The 17782-nt window shown below is 41.6% G+C and overlaps 1 protein-coding gene across 2 annotated transcripts in view; it reads left to right on the forward strand.

Moving 5' to 3' along the window:
• The window catches only part of FRY (FRY microtubule binding protein), a gene marked incomplete at its 5' end in the record, with an annotated part of 329047 nt that overhangs the window by 252753 nt on the left and 58512 nt on the right, over positions 1-17782 (forward strand). For both annotated transcript variants that reach the window (XM_082859749.1, XM_082859750.1), the window contains 6 exons: positions 4397-4479; positions 9418-9568; positions 10124-10227; positions 11002-11187; positions 13356-13554; positions 14979-15100. In XM_082859749.1, coding sequence (XP_082715875.1) covers positions 4397-4479; positions 9418-9568; positions 10124-10227; positions 11002-11187; positions 13356-13554; positions 14979-15100 — 845 coding nt within the window. The remainder of the gene's footprint in view (positions 1-4396; positions 4480-9417; positions 9569-10123; positions 10228-11001; positions 11188-13355; positions 13555-14978; positions 15101-17782) is intronic.

The raw sequence follows: 17782 nt of genomic DNA on the forward strand, positions 1-17782 counted from the left end.
GAGTTCTGAAAGTTCATTCTCTAATTGAGGCATTTATCAAATTCCTCAACATGTTGATTACTGGCTGGCTGCACTGCCTTTAGGCAGGTGCTCATCCTGGGAGCTTGCCTTCAGATCAAGAGCTCTAACTCAGTAGGTCATGAATTATAGACCTTTTCCTTTACAGTTCTCTAATAAAGGCCTTTCTTTCTCAGAAATGGATAATTTTCATACTCTATGCATCAATGACAGTACAAGGTTATTAATTAACATGTTACTTTTTCCTCTATATTTGCCAGTACCTTCTTTGGAAAACTCCCTCATGGTAAAAAAAAAAAAAATCACATATTTCTCTAAAGATATTTCTACTTTTTGGTGGGAGTGTAACATTCTTATCATTTAATGTGTAGTCTGAAGTTTTCATCTTAATTGTGTTAAGGGTAGAAAGGTGATACATTTCCATACATTAACATCTCATTACAAAGGCCCCTTTAGGACCAGAGTTCTGAGTGTCCTGCCTAAATTTTTAGTGGTAGCCTTTAAAATGAAGAAGCCAGAGAATATCTGTACTAGGCTTTCTTGTTTATCTCTTGCTTTCCTGCTCCATCACCACATCTCTGTTGGCCATTACAAAGCCTGATGCTACCCACATTTTTACATATTTGTGCACATCTGTTATTTCATACTGACTATATCTGTTTATCTACCTATAGGTAGGTTAACTGGTCATATTTATATACATGATCATACCTATATGAATGTTCTATCACAAAGGATACTATCATTCCATTGACCCTATATTCCACCTATGCTATTTCTCTAATATAGTCTGTCTTTTCTTTGAAGGTAGACTGTGCCCTCAGCCTAAAGTGTCCTTTTTCTCTGCAATCTACTTACCGCCTTCCTCCCTGTCATGTTGACTTATAGATACTTGCAAGCATACTTGTGTCTCAACCACTAGATTTTCATTCTTAGAAAACAGATTATGTAGCTCTTATACATATTTCTATCCTCAGTGATTACCCTACTATGCTGCACATCGTAATCATTTCTTAAAATGTTTATTCAGTATGTGAATGAAAATTGGAGAAACATCACAGCCCCAGAGGTGGATAAGCTATCCAAACACCCTCCAGCCCCCCTTTCTCCCTCCCTCTTACTAACCCCATTACACAAGACAGTTGTTTACTCTGGTCTTTACATCCTTCTAGACAAAGAGCCTACAGAGATAATCTTGGTCACAAATACCGATGACCTGGCTGCTGTGTGACACAACTCCTGGGGGTACCAGTCACCAGAATGCGTTGTTGGGCTCCAGGGGGCACCATGGAGTTGTGCAAAGCGGCAGCCCTGATGCCATGTCCTTTACAACTAGTTAGTCGTTCTTAGATATAATTCAGAAATATTTAATAATACCATACCTACTGACATAAAGTTTAGATAACTTATAGTAAAACCAGGGTAAAAGAATGAGTCAAGCTAAAAGGAAAGTAAGATAGTTATGTCAAAAGCCCTAAAGAGAACTACTAAAAGTTAATATTAACCTAACATTGAGTTCCTCAGTAGTCAAAGTAAGAAAAGAAAAATAGAGCAAATTTTGTAACTTTCAGTACATCAAAAAGTAAACAAGCAAAAGCAATTCACTGGAAGCTACTAAATAAGTGTTCCTAAGCTCTAAGAAGTATTTATCATCTAGTTTTTAAAATGAAACAATAAAGTGAACATATATTTTTAATTAAAACAACAGTTCGTAAAATATGCAGAAACAAACCGTTTAAGTATTTTTAATACATCAACCATTGATAAAAGCCATGAAAGGATTGTTCATAAGGAACTAAAAGCAATAAACTTCAGCTATGTAAGTTTCTGGTGATCTGTGTTGATACAGGGGTAGAGATTAGTAACCCACAGAAAGTTGTGTAAGTATTACTTTGAGCAAAATCAGCAAGAGAAAATTTAGGAAAACACTTTGTGCTTCTCGTTTTTCTCTTAGCAGAGCTATTTTTATGATAACATTTCTAAGACATGTACCTTTATATTAAAAGACTGTTCAGTCTACTTAGTCCTTGAAATTCCTCTAGGACCTAGACCCAAAATTATTTTCTTCAACCCAGGAAAGCAAATGAACACAGCAGATTTTACTCTTGGGAATCAGTTTTTTACCTTTTCTTTTTGCCAGGTGTACACTTCCCTGCTCTGTGGTTTCAACCTTCTCCAGAATAAGGAGAATAGTCTGGAAGGGGCTTGCTCCTCCCCTTCATCTTGACCTCATAAACGCCTCCTAGCAATCCTTTAGATCTATCTCAAAAGGAAAAGAGAAGAATTGACATCTTTTCTATAATTCTTCCCTGCCTGGCCTTCCCGAGCACGATTGTAAAACCGACGTATATCACCATTCTTGAATAGCTAGGAAGGCTGCAAAGCTCTCTGTCCTGTGGAAATCTCCAGGTGTGGAATTCTTTCATCACCCTGTTTTTATTCCCTGTTGAATGATGTCTGGGCTCTGCATATGCTGTTTATATCTTTGCACTTATCAGCATAAATATGATTGTAGAACTTCTTCAGAAGGTAATAGGTTTGTCACTTTTCCAATTTCATAAGTACCAGTTAGACAATTACGTGGCCTGTTTTATATGAAACTAAGCAGATGTCCTCCATCTTCTGTTTTATGGATTCACAAATTAATAGCCCAAAAGATAAGAGAATGAAGAATGTTTGAAATACAAAGTTACTGGGAGAAAGGTGGCTTGTCAGGACCAAAAAAAAAAACAAAAAAAAAAGCTGCTGCAAATATCTACAGAGTGAATAAAACCAAAGGCTTTATACTCAATACATTTCTATATTCAGAAAATTCAAATCATCATTGCAGTGTTCTGAGGTTATACCCTGGGACGAGGTAGCATCTTAATGGTACATCCAGTACATTTTCCTGAAATATCACTGTTTCTCCATACATTGATGAGGACAGCTATAGCCGTGTATTTTCTAGTGTTCCAGAGGGAAATAGAGTGTTGATCTGCTATCAGTTAGGATGGAACACCCAGTCAATAATGTAGACAAAACCCACTTTGTATCATTTTATGTAAAGTAAATATAGATGTACCGTTTCACCCACACTTCCCCTCATCCACACCCTTGCCTGACCTTATAGCTCTTTAGTTGGTAAAAATGCTATTGATTTGTAAGTCTTTGGTGCCCTAAAAAGGCATTCTAGAAATTCAAGGTAGAGGTATAATAATTAGTACCTTATAGTTGGATGGCGACTTGGAGTTTTGGAAATTCTCACATCATTTCTTTTGATTCCCACAGCAGTCCCAACAAAAGGTTGGGTGAAATAAATGGTGAGGTGTTATTATTATTCCTTTTTGGCAGGTGTGGAAACAGGGTCCCCAAGGAGGTAAAGGACTTGCCCAGGGTCACCAAGCTAGTGAGCGAGAGCTCAGCCTGAGATCGCGTCCCCCCCCTTCTTGGAGGCAACACGGCAATAAAAGCATCCCTGTACTGCCACCTTCCTCGGCCTGACACTGGACGAGTTGCTTAGCCTCACTCGGCCTGTTTCCTCATTTGCAAAGTAAATGATGCTTATCTCAAAGTTGAGTGAGTGAGATTAAATGAGTTAATGTATGTGAAGTTATTATACTTCAACCTTTTTTTCTCTTTTTTTTTTTTTTTTTTTTTGATTACTTCGTAAGCCACAAGAGAGACCAGACAGAAAGAGTCCCTCTGGTTATATCATGCTTCAACTAGTACCTCTTCCTAAAAACACTTTAAGGAAAACTTTAAAGCTGGTTAAGTCCAAAATTTGTTATGAAACTATTTTTGTTTCCAACTATTTCCAATTCTGTCTCCTTTCACTTATTCAGTCATTCAGCAATTATTTCTTGACCACCTCCCATATGCCAGGTTACCATGTGAGTAAAGGATTCATGTTAGTCAGTATCATGCCCATTTTATTTCCAAACAAATGATATAATTTTCTAGTTTAATTCAAATATTAGTCTTAAAATGTTTATTTTCAAGGTTTGAACTTGTGCTCCTGAGCAAGAGTGACCACTGGCCCTCTCGAGGACAAAAGGAGTGTTTGGTGTACACTTTTTTTTCTTTTTGTTTTTGCGGTACGCGGGCCGCTCACTGCTGTGGCCTCTCCCGTTGCGGAGCACAGGCTCCGGACGCGCAGGCGCAGCGGCCATGGCTCACGCGCCCAGCCGCTCCGCGGCACGTGGGATCCTCCCGGACCGGGTCACGAACCCGCGTCCCCTGCATCGGCAGGTGGACTCTCAACCACTGCGCCACCACTTTTTACAGTATTCTTTTAGGAAAAGGATCATGAGAACTAGCTGCCCCAAAATAGTATGTTTTTCTGTGTCACAGCACAAACCCACATGTCAGTATCTCATGACGGTTCTTGTATTTGAAGGTTCAGTAACGTCATTAGAGCCCATACCCGTCTGGAGTCGAGATACAGCAATAGCTCTGGAGGATCGTACGACGAGGATAAAAGTAAGTACCAACAGGCTGGGGCAGGGGGCTCAGATGGAAGGCAAAGGGTTGGAGAACAGAAAATGAGTATTTTGATTATTCTTGTTCTAACCACTAAAAAGGGGCCCATAAGTATTAAGTAACCACTTAGTCCAACCATGTAGATGGGCAAGTCAACCTCTTAAAAGTAAAAAGAAGCCAAGCAGTGCATGAATCAAAGCTGTTAAAACTTCAAGCTACTACCTAAAGCCATATTTTTGTATTCTTGGCCCTTTTCCTTGGTAATGCAGTTGGGGAAAGGTTAGTAAGAAATGGTCTCATGAGAAAACAAAGGTTTCCATTCAATTTATTGACCTGTCTTGGGAGTGGATTTAAGCTTTAAGCTTTGTGAGTCAGCTCACCCAGGATAGATTTGTTTTCACATTGAATATCTCAACGGCGCAGTCTCAGTGGCCAAGTGAAAACCTTGCCAGACTGGGAGATAAAATTATCACAGAAATTTCATTGTACCTTGGGGCGCTGGAAAAACCAAAAAGGTCAGTGCATTCATTAATTTTGTTTAAGCCCTGGACAGGTTGTGTAGATGCTCAGAAGGTGATGGGTATTACTTGTTCACAAGTTACAGAAATTCTGGAACCAAAGAACACTCCCAGTGACATTTAGGTGTGCTAAGGAAATCGGTAAACTATCTGGTAGAACTTATTTGTCTATTTTGGTGGAAATCGTAACATGATATCTCATGAGTTAGGTTCATTTTGTAAGTCAGTGCATTGGGCCTTTGTAGTGGTTGTTTTGAGTTGTTTTGTTCTTATGGGAAATGTGCAGAGTGGGGTAAGAGCTTAGCAGTTCTAATGACACCACATTTCAGTTGCCCTTACTTTACTCCTTAATGCAGATATAGATAGGCAATTCTCCGCCATCCAAAATACCAATTGGAGGAATGTCTAAAATCCATATATATTGCCATACTTGGGTTAAGTTTTAACTATGTCCCTATAAAACCTTTTTCTAGAAAGGTCAGTATGAGATTAGGGGGGGGAAAAAAAAAGCTCTTTGCATTTTCCCTCCTTTCTGTGCCCCATCAAGGGGCTTTGCCATCCAGACACCAAACAGTTGAATCTAGGCAGGACCAGACTTTATAGATGAGGAGAGCAGTACCTGAGGAATGGAGCTGTTGGTTCAAGAAAAGTCATTGCTGTGCAATATTTGGTAACACAGAATTTGAGGACAGAAAAACTGAATCATGAAAAAGTTAGGCAGTCAAATCCTGAGTCCCCCAGAACGTGACAGGCGTGATATAACAAAGCAAAGCACTCTGTGACTGTGGATTTTACATTAGGAAGATTGTTGCACTTTGGCCAGTTGACTCCTTCAAAGTATATCTCTTTGTTCTGGGTATAGGACACAGGATTTGGTAGAAAATGCTGTAACAAAGTAACAATCATTTTGAAAATACATCTTCAGAGCCCTCTGGTATTAAAACTTCATATTCCTTACATATTTCAAAATAGTGACTTTCAGGGGATAATTATAACAAAATAAGGTAATAGTTGTGTCGTTATATAAACTCAGATCACTGACTTTAGGGGCAAAAAGAAAAAGTAATAGAAGTATTTATAAAGGGAAAGAAAGACTACTGTGAATGCAGATAAGGTATAAAGAGTAGTCTGGTATTATCATTATGGCCTCTGTTTTACCCAGAAATGTTTATAAATTTGTCATACCAGCATAAACAGCATTTTAATGGGAAAGTTTGGGTACAGAACTTGAATTTAATTGAGTCAGGTGTCAGTAATATTCTTCACAAGGTTACTAATATTAGCGAGGGAAATTGGAGTTCACAGAAAAGTAGTTTGGGTGCTGAGAGCTCAAATCTCCAGTTCCTCATTGAAAGAGAAAATGGAATCAAGCTTCTCAAACAGATCCTCATAACAGAAAGTATATAAGCTATATGCTAAGATCCTTTCCCAGGCATTCAAGTACTAGAGCTTGACTTTGGCTGTCTCGGATGAAGCAGTGTGTCTGATAAGGCACGAATACCCTCAGGACTTTGGTAACTGGGTCCTCCAGCTACGCAGTGATGGATAGAGTATGCCACAAGAGAAGCAAAGGTTAGCAGGCTCAATTCCAAAGCCTTATGGCCAGGCGTCTGGTGTATGTTAAGGGCAGTCATTTCCTCCCTGAATTCCTGAGGGTATCAGCAAGGGTAAGAAGAGTGAGAAGGGATCAGGAGAGAGCTCGTGGCCCAGGGCTTCATGGTCTGGGTTATCCAAAAATCAGGGTGATGTGTACCTCCTAAGTGTATTTTTTATTAAAAAACCGTACCACCTGGAGTAAAATGGACAAGCAAACTGATGTAGACCTGGTCTATAAAGCAGTTTTCTACCGACGTTATGTAAGCTTTTTTTTTTTTTCAGAACTACTTAACATATCTGGATTATTTTCCAAGGCCATATGCTCATGTCTGTAACCCCACAATAAGGATACAACTAGTTAAGTTGGATAGCAGCTGAGTCCTAGCAGTTTAGGCCTAACTGTAGAACATCAGTTTTAGGTCAGCTTAATCCCTCGCAGCACATTTTTGCTGACTGGATCTATATCTGAGAACATCAGAAACGAAAAATAGCATGTCCTTTCCTAACAGAAATCTCACAAGTTTTTTTTTTTTTTTAATTCTTCAGTGTTCTCCCATTTTTGCTCCCCTTTCTAGTTGTGTAGAGTAACTCATTATTTAGAAGTGCATTTTGCAACCAACTCACCTTGGACAGTTATTCAAGAAGGTAGTTTGCTGAAAGTGATGCATCCTGTAGGTAGTTTACCGAGTGGACTAAGCTGAGTGACTATTATACCTGCTTAAAATGTTTTCTGGGCTAAAAATGTGGCCAAGCACATTTCATGGCATAGAGTGACAGGTTTCTAGTTGCTCATTTGCTTGTGTGTTAGAAAGAGTCAAGAGGCACTTTCTGAGGTGACTCCTGGTCTTAACCCCTGGAGACTCCCTCAGCTCACATCCCAGGAGAAGTGGGCTGTGCTTGGTTCTAGTCCCTGTGTGGGTTTGGAGCCTCAGTTTTCGCCACAGGAAGGCATCCCCTCCATCAGCTCTGCTAACTGTTAAGGCCAGCGTCCTGCACTGGACCAGTAGCATTGAATCAGCTACCTCTCACTACCTTCAGAAGTGCAACCAAGGGCTTCCCTGGTGGCGCAGTGGTTGAGAGTCCGCCTGCCGATGCGGGGGACACGGGTTCGTGCCCCGGTCCGGGAGGATCCCACACGCCGCGGAGCGGCTGGGCCCGTGAGCCATGGCCGCTGAGCCTGCGCGTCCGGAGCCTGTGCTCTGCAACGGGAGAGGCCACAGCAGTGAGAGGCCCACGTACTGCAAAAACAAACAAACAAACAAACAAACAAAACTGTATTTTGGAGAAACTGCCTAACGATGTTATAAAAACATCCTTCCTCTTCATACACTAAAGTCTATCCCGGGATTAAGCCAGCTTGTCTGCAGCCGTATGCATTGATCATGTCACGTGGCCCCAAGTGCAGAGGCTTGTCTTGAGTGCCACTGGCCTGGGTTGAGAGCGTTATAAAAAATGACTCCATGAGATTTGTTGCTGTGCTTACTTGAAAAATATTTTGTTGAGGAAGTTCATTAATTCATTCAAAATATATATGTACCGATCTCCTACGACATGCCAGATACTGCTCTGTGTACTAGGAACAAAACAGAGAAAGTCCCGCTCTCAGGGAGCTTGTGTTAGAGGCAGAGGAGGGGGAAGCCGTCAGCGCTGGGGAATCGGTGCCGCGGGGGAACTACAGCAGAGAGAGGGAGAGAAGGTGATTGGGGAAGGGGTGGATTTTAAATGGAGTGGTCACAGAAATCCTCTGCGATAAAGTGGTACTTGGGCAGAGACTTGCATGAAGTAAAGGAGTGAGCCACGCGGCCATCGGGGGAAGAACACTGCAGCTGTTGGGTGGACGGTAGGTGGACGGCGCCTGGCACGGTCACAGAACAGCAAAAGAGCCAGGGTGACTGGCGTGCAGTGAGCAAAGGGGACAGCAGAAGGACATAAGCCGAGAAACAGGAGAAAGATCTTGTCAGGCCTTAAAGGCCCTGGGGGGGCTGCTGGATTTCATTTTGAGTGTTAAGGGGAACTACTGGCCAGTGGTAAGCAGAGGAAGGGACTCTGAATGAACTTGTGTTTTAAAAGGATGACTCTGCCTGCTCTGCAGAGAACAGACTGTAGAGGGGCAAGGAGGGAAGCAGGGAGAGACGGTGGGAGCTTAGCCTAGGATAGTAGTGATGGAGGTGGTCGTATCCTAGATTTGTGATGAGGTAGAGCTCACTGAATAATGTGGATGGTAACAAATTACTTAACCTTAGCGTCCCCTTGATAAAATAGGGATAATAGATACCCATCATTGGGTTATTAATATGGGAGATGCATAGACCAGTGCCTGGCATAAAGTAAACACTCACTATGCTAGTTCAGATGTTGTTATTTTAATTATTACTGTCACCACCATCACGATCATCATGATTAGAAGTTGGATATGAGATGTCAGGGAGAAGTCAGGGAGGACTCCAAGACTCCTGTCCTGAGCGAACTGGAAATAAGGAATCGCACTTTACTGAGATGGAGGAGATCAGAGAAAGAGCGAGTTGTCACAGTGATGGGAACTCACGTGATTTCATGTTTCTCTTTTTGTGTATCTATATTTTCATATTTTTAATCACTCTATAATGAATCACCATAAATTAGATATCCAAGAAACAAAGGAATGAAAGAAACTTAATCAAGTAATTCCAACCCGTTTGATGATATAATTTCATGCTCACCAAATGGAATGGTTAGAAAGTTATTTTTACAAGCATGAATTTGTAAGTTTCTAAAAAGTCAAGTAGGGAAAATAAAAACCTCCTCTGCCTGAAACTAAAGCACGCTTGTGTTTCTCACTCTGTAGATGACCCAATTTCTCCCTATACTGGCTGGCTCTTGACTATTACGGAGACCAAACAGCCGCAGCCCTTACCCATGCCTTGTACTGGAGGGTGCTGGGCCCCCCTGGTGGACTACCTTCCAGAGACCATCACTCCCCGGGGGCCACTCCACAGGTGAGTAGCATGTACAGGTAGAAGGAAATGATCACTTAACTTTGAATGGACTTTTCTTCCTGTGAAAAGAGGGAAAGGGATTCCAGGTCCCATCAGATGAAATGACCTTTGAAATCAGAGGGAACGTGCTAACCTGATCTGCAGCTACCAGCATATTGGCGAGTCTGGTCAGCCATTAACCAGGGTGCAAAGCTGCCTTGTAGCCCTCTGAATTTTTCCTTGATGTCACCTTGGTATGGGTATTCATTCTGTTATGCTTTTTAGATTGTGAGCAGCTTGAGGAGAGAGCCCTTGTCTTCTGTTTCTCTTCATTCCTCAGCTCTTATTGCCTAGTAACTAGTAGAATCCCCATTATGTGAATTAGCTCAGCTGAAGTTTCTTCTCCTCATAGAGCTCTGTGCTGTGTCAGAAGTTAAACTCCATTTCCCTGGAATAAGGGCCTTACATAATTCTTCAACAAGGTTTACCAGTTGGATGTAATTGTGACCTAATGATCTATCAGTGTATTTTCATCCTCTTCCGAAGTTGCATTAATTTCATCATTTCATTGATTAGGTGCAATATTGCTGTCATTTTTATGACTGAGATGGTGGTGGATCACAGTGTAAGAGAAGATTGGGCTCTTCATCTCCCATTGCTACTCCATGCTGTCTTCTTAGGTAAGACTGGAACCGAGAGGAATTCTAGCCAATAGGGTCCAAAACCTACAGAAGTCACCCACAGAGCTTTCCTTTTACATGGACATCCTGCTTTTCCTCATTTCCAAAATATCTAGTCTCTTCCGTTTTTCACTGTCTTTCTGTGACATCTCTAAAATTCTAGTTGATCAGTCATTGTTTAAAATTGTACTATCACTACAATGTAGAGTGGTACCTTGCCAGTGCTATTTCTATAAAGATATCCAAAACAAGTTGGGCCTCTTTGTGGGTCTTTGGTTCGACGTGATAAATTTTAAGCCATGAGACACAGTCGGTGCACAGAGAGAAAGAATGTAGAGCATGGTGGGCCAAGCACTGAGATTTTAAAATACTCAAGCTGTAGAGCAAAAAAATGGGAAGAGGAACCAGCCAGGCAGGGAGACTCAAAAGTTCAGTGAGAGAGAGAGAGAGAGAGAAAATTAGAATCTTTCAGTAACAGGGAAATCCAGGGGAGAGAACATCTCAGGAAAGAGGAATGCTAAGCATGTCAGATGCTATGGAGAGGTCAAGAAAAGTCCGTCTATCAGTGCTTTATGAGAACATTTGATTTAAGGAATAAAACATTTTATTTTGCCTAGGACCAACTTCTTTACGTCGGTAACACAAACAATAACAAAGAAAACTAAACATTCTTTTAACATGTTCCTCCTGGGTATCTTGGAATCTTTACTATCCCTGGAATCTAAACGAGCTGAAGATTTGTTTATGCTAAGAGATTCCACCGTTTTCTTCCAGGTTTGGACCATTACCGGCCTGAAGTCTTTGAACACAGCAAAAAATTGCTTCTTCACCTCTTGATCGCCCTCTCTTGCAACAGCAATTTCCATGCAATTGCTTCCGTACTCCTGCAGACTCGAGAGATGGGTGAAGCCAAGACTCTAACAGTGCAGCCAGCTTACCAACCCGAGTATCTCTACACAGGTAACAAAAGAAGGAGTGGCCGGGAACCTGAGACAGAGTCACAAGTATGAGGATAACTCCAGGTGTCACTGGAGCCCCAGTTAACTTCTCGGGTGCTATTCCCCACCCCCCAGCTTTCTAAGTGGTAAATGACAGGACTGTGAATATGCACCATTTCACTTGATGTGAACTTACCTCTCAGAATCTTTCTTCATTAGTAAATATTTTCAAATATACTTTTTACATTGTTACGATGATTGCTGTTTTCATTAAATATGTTCCTATTGGTACACTGAAAATTCAAATGTCCATTGACCAAGAGCATGAGTCTAGAACAGCCGTGGAGGAAGATGCAGAAAAAAGTGACCATCTCCATCCCCTCAAGAGCAGGTGTCACCAAGGTGCCGGATGTTTCACTGTGTACCTTCTAGTTCCCCTGAAGGAATCTATTAAATGACTGACTTTTTTCTGGAAGGCACCGTTAGTGGAAGTCTATTAAAAATCATTGCTGTTTTGAAACCAAAAATTTCTTCTTAGAAATGAGGACAGAAAGCATTAGCTGAGTCAAAGAAATGACCCCGTTGTGTCCAAGCTACTCATGAAAACGTTCCCAAAAGGGTTGACCAGCGGTTCTCATTGAGAACCAGAACATTTTAAAATATCTTAAAATGGTGATGAACTGACAGAGTTCTGGGGCTACTTTTCTTTACCTCGTTATTTTGTACATCACACTGGCACCGGATATGGGCTGGCATTTCATAAGTCACCACGTACTTCTCTCATTACCTTGAAAAGGAAGGACCTTTTAGGCACTCCTGTCCTGGGCCCTGTCCTGTCTTCTGACAGACGTTGCATATTTCTCTGGAAAACAAATCTGAAGTCATTAACTCTGAAATGCAAGGACTTACCTCAGTTTAAGCTCTTTATTTTGAACCAAGCTACACCTAATTGAAAGTAATCCATCAATAGCCTCTCAGAGACACAAAACTCTCTTTACTGTAGACGATGCTTAAGTAACAGATTCTGAAGACTGGCTGTTCTAGCTCCCCAAGGTAGGGATGTATTCCGTTAAGCACATGGCCTTAGAATGAGAAAATTGTAATCTCTGTTCAGTTGTATGTCTCTGAATGCATCAGTTTTGTATTCACTGTACCGCTGATGTGGCAGAAAATGGTTTAGAGTGGGGATTTACAAAACCAAAGCGAACACAATATACCGTAGGCAAGACCTTGTGAAATGATTGAAGCTCTATATAGTACACATGGACTAGGTGTACCAAAACTTTGAGAAGTGTCTTCTTTTTATAAACATTTGTTAAAGATTTATTGAACACCCAGTTTCAACTACAGTTGCTTTCAAATCCATACTAAAAACCTATGTGATAAAAATTGTCTTCATCTTATCGTAATAGGAAACTGGGGTACAGGGAAGTTACCTGACTCCCTGAGATTACACATTAAATAGCAGAGATAATACTCAGACCCAGGGCTTCTTACTCATAATTTAATATATCTGTCAGACACACCAGAACTGTGTACTTTTTATAATTATTAAGTAGGAGAAAAGGAATGGTCGTGTGTATACATTTTCAAACCCACAACCCACCCAGAGATGTAGAATGCTAACTGTAGTATAGTATTTACTTATACCATATTTATTTTGCCTACCTTGAGACATATTTTATTAAAATATATTAATATACACACAGTATTCACAATTCTGGGTACATTTACTCAAAACAATCTACTTATCGCTGGTTAGTGTTGATACCCTCAAAAATGGTATCATTTCACATATTTAAGTTGTCTATTACCCAAGAATAATTTACTAACAGCACAGTTAGGTGCATATGCTTAGAGAAACTATTCATCAGCCTGTGCACGTGTGTGAGAATGCACACGCAGACACACACACACACACACACACTTCTTTTGTAGAAAGCGTCAATTAAAACACCAGAGTAGAAAATAGCAGATCGCCCTCTATTACCAAATGCACTCTCGTTTACACAGCAGTGCAATTAATCCGTAAGCGGGGAAAGAGTGTCAGTCTTATTTAATCATAGCCATAGCCAAAATGAAGCGTTTCTCCCCCCCAAAATTAAATAACTACACACTTCTTTATGCGCACCTCCTGACCTCATTAAGTGCCCGGCCTGCAAGTTCCACCTTGACCTTGTCTTCCGCCAGGTGGCTTTGACTTCCTGAGAGAGGACCAGTCCTCCCCGGTGCCAGACTCGGGGCTGAGCTCCAGTTCCACCTCCTCCAGTATCAGTCTGGGAGACAGCAGTGGGAACCTCCCGCAGATGACCCAAGAGGTTGAAGATGTGGACGCAGCTGCTGAAACAGACGAGAAGGCAAACAAGCTCATTGAGTTTCTGACCACCAGGTAATGAGGGGTCAGGAGATGGGCTGCTGTTTTCAGGTCAGTCTTTTGGGAAAGGGACATCACTTTAAAACCACAGATAGAAAAGGAAGCCTGGAGTTCTAGCAAAGTCTTCTTTCTTCTGAATTGTGTCTGCTGGAGTCTGTGTACAAGGCAGACCCTGGTAGGCATCGTCACAGTTGAGAGGCAAGGAGATTTTGTGCATAAAGACCCTGCAGCAGGTGGAGGCAGGAGAAGTAGCTCCCGGAGGTGAGCGTGACTGTCACCATCTATTGGAGCTGCCAGGATCTGGGAGTTGAGACTTGGCAAAGAACATCACTCTGGAAAGCAAAGAGATTAGCCACGGTCAACCCAGTGGCAGCTGCAGAGAGGACAGCTGTCTGCTCCTGTAGTCCAAGGAGTCATTTCTAATGGAATTCAGAAACCAGAAACGGTAAGGATGCATGATAGGAAAGGGATCAAACTAATAATAAATCAAAATCGAGAAAAACTGCGAGCGATCCTGTTTTTTGCAGGTCTTCTGGCTCTTCTAAGGAACGATTTAACTCGGAAGGCTTCCAAATCTCTAGTCCCCTGAGGTCCAGTATTTGTATAAACGCATGCTTACCTGTGACCTGGGGCACGCTGACCTTCCTCAGTGAGTCAAGTCCTGGAAGTCTCGTCTATATAAATATTTGTTACCTACTTTCTCACATGATTTTTCTTTATTCAACTAATCCATCAAGTAAAGCAAAAAATGAAGAGAGAGCATTTGTTTTTCAATTAATGGTTTAGAGTATTGTGTGCACTCAACTCAATATAGAATTTAACGTACAGGAAGCTCAGGGAGGGGCTGGTGATGCCTCCATACTGGGTACCTCAGAGACCTGACTGGTTTGTGGAGAAGAAAGATATTGTCACCACTCACTGCTGTCAGTGTTGGGAAGGGTGTTCTCTAAAATTCTCAGCCCTGGATCCATCCCATTCTTACTGTAGAAAACCAAATAGCCAACAGAGGTTGTATCTTCAAGTTGGTGCTACAGTATTTGGCAACCTAATGATGTGATCCTGATAAAAGCATTCTCTCTGCAAATTCTAAGACATAGAAATTGAGTCTGTGTCTAAATCTATATTTTATTTAACATATTATATCATTTTGTTTAACAAACACATAGCACCTACTATGTGCTAAATAAACACCGTCCTGGTGAATTGAGAGGTTTTAATTTTGTGGGTAGAACATAAGAAAAAGTGTGTCTCCGTCAATTAGCTAGTTCTGTTTTGAGTATGCTCTTACGCTTTAGAAGACTGAAATTTACCACCAAATTAATATGTAAAATTTTAAAAAATGTATGTGGTACCTTTGGAGTTAGAACTGTGTATATGGTTTTAAAAATGCAAAACGATAGTTACATTTTTGTAGCTACATTTTGTGTGTTTTGTTGAAGGGCATATGGTCCACTTTGGTGCCATGAGGACATCACACCCAAAAATCAGAATTCGAAGAGTGCTGAACAACTCACTAATTTTCTACGTCATGTTGTATCCGTGTTTAGAGATTCCAAATCAGGTACTTCATCCTGTTTCTCCAAATCCCACTTTCAGCATTTTTCTATAATGGAGCTCATTCTCCCCATATAACCACACACTGTGTATGTATTTGTGTGTGGTGGGGCGGGGCGGGGTGTGTGTGTGTGTGTGTGTGTGTGTGTGTGTGTGTGTGTAAAAGCCTGCATTCGGAAGCGATAGCAAAGGAATATTCATAGAGGATATTGAAGCTTTTTCGATGTGCCTGAGTGATAGTTAATGTCACATACACTGATACTCGCATTATGCTCTATCAAATAATTTCCCCAATGTCTCTGTTCTCCTTGCTTCAATTACCTTACTAGAATTAAACTGTGCCTGTATTGATTTTATTTAAAGAAAGCCATGAGAGAGAAGTCGTAGTCACTGACTGTCAGACTCAACTGTGAAAACTGTCAGCCTTGCAAACTGTTTTTTTTTAAAAAAAGAATTTTGTGATAAAATGTTTTCGGCTTTAAAAGTATTTGCTGGCAAGTCCTGTGCTGGTGACCACTCAGTATTCTGAACACGGTCTGATTCTAATTTAGACAGTAGCACCATCGCAACATTTAAGCCCTTAGCTGCATTCCATTCAGATTCAGCTTGGCCTGGGCTGAGGTGTGTGTGAAATTTAAATTTGGTTCCTCAGCACGCTACAGCAGCTCTCCCTGCCTTTTTTCACACAGCAGGCTGGCCACAGTAGATAGGGCTCACCACCTCTCCTGGCTGCTCTGATAATTAGCACATTTCACAGTTTGAAACATTCCAGATTCGCCACATCTCTTTCCATTAGCAGAGGATACTTACTAAAAAACAAAAAATACTGTTCAACTGAAATGGGAAAGTTGTTCTAGGAATGGGATGGCCATTTCTTGTTTTGAGTTTCCCCTTTGGAATTTCTTTGAAATATTAAGACTGCTTTTATTGGTATTTCCCCCACTTAAAAGTCACTTGATAGCCTAAAGGAAGACATTTATGATGCATGTGAACTCTTCATTTGTGTAACACTCTTGATTGTATGAAGATGCTAAAAATGAGAAAACGTATGAGTCCCTCATATAGCGTGTTCTCAGGGGGTCTTTCAGACTGCTTAGAATATCGTATGTCTTTTCACATCTTGCACGAGATACTTTTACCCACCTCAGTTTCCTTGTGCGTCGCTACTTTCTGTTTCCAATCCAGCACAATAAAATGTGTTCCTGGAAACACTTGCATTAGTCAGGGTAGCATAGCTGCTATAACAAATAACCCCCAAAGCTCAGAGACCTAACACAAGAGGCTAGTTCTGGACCACAGAACAGTTCAATGTGGACATTTGGGAGACAGCCTTCCACCTGGTGCTTCAGGGACCCTCTGCCCTGTGGCCCTGTCATCCCCTAGGCTCGGAGGTCTCAGCCCTCTGTGTCCGTGGGGCAGGCGAAGGAAGAGAGTGTGCGGAGGATTGCTCGCGAGGAGTTTACATGCTAGCTTTGCATGTGACGTCCGGTGCATCTTCCTACGTTCCACTGGCCAGAACTCGGGCAGGAGGTCACGCCTGATTTCCAGGAAGGCTGGGAAATGTACGATCAGTGTGTAACAGGGAGTAAAGGAAACCTTTTTCTTTTCTCTGCCACCCATGAAATAGCTTTTCCCGAAGGACATCGTCTTAGTGGTGGTGGGACGGGGGAGGATTCTGCAATCCTACTAGTACAGTTCCAGCAGTATGATTTAAATAAGCTTTTGTTCATTGCCAGGGGACCTAACCCCCATATATTAAATGGCTTAAGTAGAAAAATACGTTTTGAAAAGCAAAATAAAGATGTAAAAAACTATTTTGAAACATCCATTCATATGGGTTTAATCCTGTATTTACTACCCTGAATGTGTCTAAGTCCATTTTCCAGGACCCTTTGTTGACTCTGCAGGAACATTTTCTTATACGGTCTACGTGTCTCTGGGGTGAGACAGCCAAGCAGCAGCTAACAACAGTAGCACTGAATGATCCCTCCTGGTCTCATTCATGAGACAGTCGAATGTGCCACAGAGCCTCTAGACCACGGAGACAGCTCAAGTCGATGTTTTCATCATGTCCTGTGACCCTCGTAGCCTGATTTTCTCCCTGTAAAGAGGCACAGCAGGTGTAGGGGTTAGTGGCCCAGTATTCAGTCATGGACTTTCCCTTCCGCTTTCATTTCTGTCTGATCACATGGTTTCCTGAGGACTGAGATTACCTTCATGCTGGTGGAAGAACAAATATTCAGGCGAAAGTTTAAATGATGCCTGCCTTCTCTGCCGTGCCTGCACCTCCGTATCTGCGTGTTTATGGACTCTTCTGAAGAGCAAAGACTTTGGCCCAGGCCTTGGCTATGCTTCGCTTTCCTCTGCATACACAAGTCCTCCAAAAACTTGTTTCTAACAAATTCTCGTATGAAAACAGGAGTGAAAGTATTCTGTGTAAAAAGTACAGAAGAACAATGTCAAACAGCAGCAGCGTAATAAGTAATAATACACTGTGAGCACATATTATGTACCAGAGACAGCACTAAGCCCTGTTTAAGTTGTTTGATTTTCACAGCCCTCTGAGGTAAATGCTGCCATCCACAAGGGAAAGACGAGGAAGCAGGCTCGCAGGGAATTAGCTTCTTTCCCAGAGTCCCAAATCCCCCATTCAAAACTAGGACCACCTTGCTCCAAAGCGTCTGACTGT

The sequence above is a fragment of the Leucopleurus acutus genome, assembly GCF_964270905.1.
Source record: "Leucopleurus acutus genome assembly, chromosome: 18".
Classification (NCBI taxonomy): Eukaryota; Metazoa; Chordata; class Mammalia; order Artiodactyla; family Delphinidae; genus Leucopleurus; species Leucopleurus acutus.